At 40.7% G+C, this 6686-nt stretch overlaps 1 protein-coding gene across 1 annotated transcript in view; it reads left to right on the forward strand.

Annotated features, from left to right (window-relative positions):
- Window positions 1-4216, forward strand: part of pcxb (pyruvate carboxylase b) — a 345950-nt gene extending 341734 nt beyond the window's left edge. The window contains exon 27 of the mRNA XM_050067843.1: window positions 1185-4216. Coding sequence (XP_049923800.1) covers window positions 1185-1334 — 150 coding nt within the window. The 3' untranslated portion in view covers window positions 1335-4216. The remainder of the gene's footprint in view (window positions 1-1184) is intronic.
- Window positions 4217-6686: the final 2470 nt, after the last annotated feature.

Below are 6686 nucleotides of genomic sequence, written 5' to 3' on the forward strand. Positions count from 1 at the left end.
GAACAGTCCCTAAAGTGCGGTGAGGTTTGTGGGCCGTTACCTGCCACAAAGAGAGAAATGTGAACGGCTCGTTTCTCCTCTGACACGCCACATACCTGTGTGCCGCCACAGTTCAGCTGTTCAGGTACTTTTGGGCAGTCATGACACCAAGAAGAGGACATTAGTGGACCTGGAGTCGGACTTCTCTATCGCCGGTAAGCCGTTGTTGCGCAGCGCAGCACTATGAGCCTCCGCCGTATTTGACAGGAATACATTCCCGTCTGTGTCTGTGACCCCCGTTCAACCCACAACCGGCAGGATTTGCCTTTAGTTTCTGCTGTTGGTTGAAATCTGTACACACACAGTGTGCTGAATGATTTATTTTGCTCGCACCGTAGAGCTCTGTAGTGGAAAACAAATCACTGTAGCATATATAAACAAATCGAACCTACAAGTAAAAATAAATAAATAATAACTTTCACTGCTTAAGGATACTCAATAGCTCAGTTCATACCTGAAATGTCACTGGATACAAACCAGCGGCATATTGAGTGCCAGGTGGACAGCGCGCGCCGTTATTGAACGCCGCATGGACACTCACGCTCTTGCGTTTGGACTTATCTTATCCCACAGTAGTGGTACCTGAGGTACCATAGTACTACAGTACTCCAACATTATGGTATCATATGTACCGTCGTGTTTTAGTACCGCGGTCAGTGCAACACTACTATGTAGCAATCATCATTCCAGCAGACAACGTGAAAGCACAGACGTGGATCGGAAATTTCCGATCCGTGAATTACGTTGGTATTGGAACCCGATACCGATACTGGATCGGATCGGCCCCATCCCTACTTTGAGCACCACAAATGAATGTTCATTCTCCATAGTCAAAAGGTGGAGGCTGAAATCTCAGATGTATGTCAAAACCTGGAAAAGTAGCACCTCAACTCCCTGCATAAGTAACTATGTTGTTCGTAATTTGGGTGAACTATTCCATTAAATTCAAACTCAAATTCACAAGTTTAATTGGCTGTATTAGCAACTCTGACAATATGTCAAAGTTCAGACAGAAGAGTGGCCTATGTGTTCTCAGATTTGAGTGTATTTTTCTTGTTAACCTTCGACTACAGTGCTTGTTCAGTGATCTGTACATTTGACTCATGTTTTTAATGCTCTGTGAACTGTCCTTACAATCATAAAAGGTGGAGAAGGGTCAGCCGCTGTGTGTCCTCTCGGCCATGAAGATGGAGACCGTGGTCAACTCCCCGATGGCCGGTACCGTTAAGGCTGTCCATGTCACGCCCGACTCCTCCCTGGAGGGAGATGACCTGATACTGGAAATCGAGGAATAGAGTGAGAGGGCGGAGAGAGGGAGGGAAGGGGAGTAGTAGTAGTAGAAGGGAGTTAGATCATTTGATTCTGGAAATGGCGAGGTTGAGGAACAGGGGGAGATTGAGAAAGAAAAAAAAGAAGAGGAAAAACAGGAATTCCTTTGGTTAAAGACAGCTCTTATCTGTGGCAGTACTATGAGACATTTTGGCCCCCAATTTGTACATATTTCATTTGGTTACACTGGGGATACAAAATGAAGCACAGCTCTACACATATCCAGACACCTAAAGGGCGTAAATAGTAGATATGACAATCCTTAAGTATCTTAATTCAGTGGGAATTCCTTATTGAATTATACCACTAATGAAACTAAATTATTCCCTAGGTGTAGTGATTAGGTCAAAAACAGTATATCTCTTAATGTTCTGTGAAACTTGTGAAAAACAGTTTAGAAAAACATTATATATTTGAATTATGATACATTCCATTACTTAAATGTTTTAAATGTGATGTATAACAAAATGAGCTAACCATGATGTGTAAGACTAACAGGGTCGTAACATCTACTTGCATTAAATGCCACAATTTCCATTTCTATGCTGTTGGTGTTGCCTAATATATATTCAAAGTGACTAGGTGAAACTTTATATTAATGACTACTAAATGTTTTTCCTTTTAATCAGAGGGCTCAGACTGACAAGGATAGACTTGAGGATGTATTATCAAATCACTTTTTCATACGGGAACAATGTTTTTCATTGTTTTGCTGGCTTGCCATTGCAAGACATTATCAATCTTTGACATTAGTCACGGTGCATTTTCAGAATGTGTAATCACTGACAGCATTTAGACACTTTCTTTTTCATATGTAAATAATTATCAGTTTTTTTTTGAAAGACAAAGTACACAGGGGCTGAAAGAAAGAAACCACAATATTTTCCCCAACCTGCTTTACATATGTTGCCACAAAAAAATCTATATTTTCACAGAAAGAGAAGCACAACAAAGCAGGTGGCACAGTTTAAGGTTTAACAGGGGCACAGATGTACATGCCAGAAACACCCAGTGTTGCACCAAAGTAAAAAATGTGTTCTGTTGCTGTATCAGTAACAGTAGATGGTTTATTTTTTGAAAGATCTGCACTGGTGTTAAATGTTTTCCCATTCACACCTGTCTGTTAAATCCCAAAGCCATAAGCACGTTGTAGAGACATTGTTGAAATGAAGCTGTAGGCCATGTTGGAAGGATTACAGATGTGATTTTTACAAAGTCCCTCTGTTATAGTTGATTTAAATGCAGCTTTCTTAATCCAAAGCCAGCTCTACAGTGGCCCACTAAAACCAACTGAGCTCTATCTGCTGGATCATTTTAGAGGTGTAAAGTCACAGAGTCTTAAGGTGGCATTTGAGCCTTTTCTAGTTTAACAGTGAGTGTGATGTTGGAAAAGTTGTCAGAGGAGCAGTTCCAGCCTGTCTGTTCAGAACCGGGCAGATTATGGTGAATAGTCTCCTGACTGCATGGGGATTTTAATGCTAGGTGTAAATGGGATTACATGGTGGTGTAATGGAGGCATGTGGTGTTATTTTCTGAGGCTCTGCTGATTAATTTATGAATTAATTCTCTGTCAAATGACGTGAAATTAGCCGGACTAATAAGAGACTCTAGAGACTCCCAGTAGCAGCACTCGGCTTTATATTTCTAATGCGTGCATGCGGGTGTGTGTGTTTGCATAAATGAGTCTGTATGTAAGTATGTATGTTCGTGTGTCAGTGCAAAGCATATTTGAAGACAGTCAATCAGTCCCCATTATGCTGCACAGAGCAGAAAACACATTCTAGATTAAATTAAATATTCATACACGTACACACACAGTGATGCAAAAATACTCCCAGTCCTCAAGTGCTGCCTGCATCACAAGAAAACCAAATGCACCTCACGGTACTGTGGCTACACCTCCACACTGTATCCAAAACATTTAACAGCAAAGCAGCAACAGATGATGGGAGTTAAAACTCTCACAAGATTCAACTGTGTCTTTACTCAGTTTTCCACCTATATCAGAACCTGAAAGTGATCTATGCCGAACTGAATGTTAAGCTATGCTGACCAGGGGAAGTCGACAGTGAACCAACAGGAAATCAAATAAGATGACATATCAGTTACAGTAAGAAAGCAGTGTCACAAACTCCTTGTAATACAGTGAAGCATGACGTGTTTGGGACAGCGAGCCAGAATAGACGCACTACAACTGCTTATTTTCCTACAACATCCGTGCAGCCTCGACAGGAAACATCGATCGTAACACCAAACTGAAGTTTGTACTTGGCTGAATCGTTTCCAGGATTTTTGCTCCATTACCTCTGAGAACAAGTCCCCTTCTGATCTATGCATCAATACTGAGCAGCAATGCTGTCATTAATTAGACCACTGATATGTCTCCTCACTCTCCCCAGCCCACTCCCATGCCTCACTGTACATCCTGGTTTTATCTGTATTTGAAATAATTTGAAAGAGATGAAGTGGTGGAATTGTATGAATGAGTGTTTTTGACAAGCTGTCGCACAATAATGTAAAGTTCCCTCCTCCTCCTCCTCCTCCTCCTCCTCCTCCTCTCCTTACTGGCTCTCCTTGTTTATCCACTTTTCCTGCCTCAGCCATCTATCCAATTATCCATCCACCTTTTCATCATGTTTCCTCTCCATCCCCCTCTCCCTTTCTCCCAACAGTGTAAATTTGCACATGTAAGATGATGGCTACAACTCATGCAATAATGTAAACTGTATCGCAGTGTTTCTCTGTCTAAGCCAGCAGTGATTCTAACAACCGTGCTTCTGACAATGTACTACTGTTCAATGTTTGAGGGGTGAAAAAAAACCCCAGAATAAATTGGAGAAAAAGTAGACACAGCTGGAAAATATTATTTGTTTCAGTAAGGGGGATATAACATGACCTATTCTTGAGCTCACACTATCAAGAGGTGAACTGTCGCAGAGAGTATGAAAATACGGTCTGTGATATTCCTTTTTTTTTTCCTTTCTGGTGCTTTCCATTATGTGGGGGGTTTTTTTGGAACCAAGCAAACTGTTTATTTACTCTAAGATAATGACAGCCTGCAGATTCAAGTGTCTCAATGCAATTTCTATCAATGTTTCAGTTGTCAATTTTTCTTTCATTTTCTTGTTTCTAAATGATCCTACTTGTGAAATCTACATTTTAGTTTAATTATATTCATTTACTGAAGTAGTTTACATTTTAAGGGACAGTTCACCTCAAAATCATATCGGAGATATCAGCTATGTCTTCTCTCCAGTATAATGGAACTACATGGTACTTGGCTTGTGGTGCTCAGAGCACCAAAAAAAAAAAAAAAAAAAAAAACAGCAGTGTGTCTTTCCAGAAATCATGACTCAGTTACTCAAGGTAATCCACAGACCTTGCTGTGAGCAGTTTCATGTAGGAACTATTTTTTTTCTACCAAACGACACCAGCCAACTGTACCACAGCGCAGAAGGAAGCATGCATCTACTGCTAGCTCACTTAGCACCACTGAGCTAGCTAATGTCACAGCTCAACCTTTCACCTTCCTCAATGTTTATATCTCGGGCTCTCACAAGAAGAGCCTCTCGTCTATGAGTAAATGCACACTTCCTTCTGCGCAGTGATACAGTTGGCAGGTGTAGTGCGGTAGAAAAAGATAGTGCTTACATAAAAGTGCTCCCAACAAGGTCTGTAGATTATCTTGAGTCATGATTTCTGGAAAGAGACATTGCTGTAGAGTTTTTCAAATGTATTTTTTTGGCACTTTGAGCACCATAAGCTGAGTGCCATCTAGTTCCATTATATTGGAGAGAAGACAGACGTCTTTACGGCCGATATCTCAAACACCCCCAATTCACATCAAAACAATTTAGACTGATAAAGAGGGGGGAAAAAAGGTAAGAGGGGGAAAAAATGTGGTTTTGATTATGGGGTGAACTGTCTCTTTAAAGATCTAAGTATGTTAAAGTCTTACGAAAGTCTTTGAGCTGGAGCACACAAAAGGGAAACAAATAATATAAAAGCAATTATAGTTCTTGCTCTCTGTACTTACAAATAAAGTTAACTCTAGCTGAATCTGTATTGTGTTGGTGTGCATTGTGTATTCTACACAGCAGTAGTCAAAGCACTGGAAGACTAAGGGCAGAAGACAGAGTGAAGGCCAGCTTTAGTTAACGGTTTTCAAGAACAAATATTGTTATATAAATATCATGACCTTGTATGCTCCTGCCTGTCAAGGTCTCACTACAAAGCAGACTGATTAGCTCATGCTGGCCACAGTAAAATATATATTAAATCTCTGAAAGCTTGAGCCTTGCATTTCATATCAGCCTGTCAAATCGCAGCTCTTTCAGAATAATGTGTCCAACCAGTAATTACATTTCAACAATAGATGTGAGGAATTGAAGTGAAAAGGCTGTTGTCACAGGCCAAAACCTTGGCAAATCAATGCAAGTCATTTAATTAGACTGTACAATTTCATCACGTTTTGTACCATAATGTTTCAGGGATATGCTGGATTGTGGGAGCCAGACTGTCTTTGAGTTATTCTACATAAAGCATGCTAATTTTATTCCGTCCATCCATCCTCTCTGCACATCAGAATTCAGTTTGTATCTGGGAAAGCACCAAACAAAAAAACCTCAAACACAGCCAAACAAGGTAAATTCTGTATCCTGGATGTGGATCTACCTCCGCACCCTGCTGTCTTTAAACCGGTTCTTTAGAGCTGATCAAATACTGATTAACCTCGCTGAATCAATCAAGTCTGCCGCTCAACTGGCATTATTGATCAGCCACCACTTTGGTGTGTGATCGGTGGGCAGATTGATCGTGCTGGCAGCAGGGGATGGTTGACATTCTCTAGCTCATGTATGGATTAGGTGAGTAACAATACCAATGCAGCACCTATGCACGGCTGGCTTGTCACCACTGTGTAAAGTGGGTCAACTGGTAGTGTTCAGAGAGGACATGTTGCTACAGTGCCATGATGAAAATATAGCTTGATACTTAATTGTCATCAGATAAAATCACAGGGGCAACGGTGTGGCACAATGGATGTTATGACCCACTTGTCAGCTGACTTGAGTGACAGCTTTGATTAATAACAACATAATCAAATTTGCATACGTGAATAGAGAAGTGGAAGATAACAGTGTGCCTGCTACGACCTTGATTGGTTTGCTGATCTTACTAAAAACAAAACTGATGCGAGCACATGTCACTAAAATCACAAGTTTAAAAAGCAAGAAAGGATTTTGTTCGAGTGGAAATTTTATCAAAAAGATAACACTGTGGTGGAGACTATCGGAGCTATTCCACAAATCATCCACTTG

The sequence above is a fragment of the Epinephelus moara genome, chromosome 17, assembly GCF_006386435.1.
Source record: "Epinephelus moara isolate mb chromosome 17, YSFRI_EMoa_1.0, whole genome shotgun sequence".
Classification (NCBI taxonomy): Eukaryota; Metazoa; Chordata; class Actinopteri; order Perciformes; family Serranidae; genus Epinephelus; species Epinephelus moara.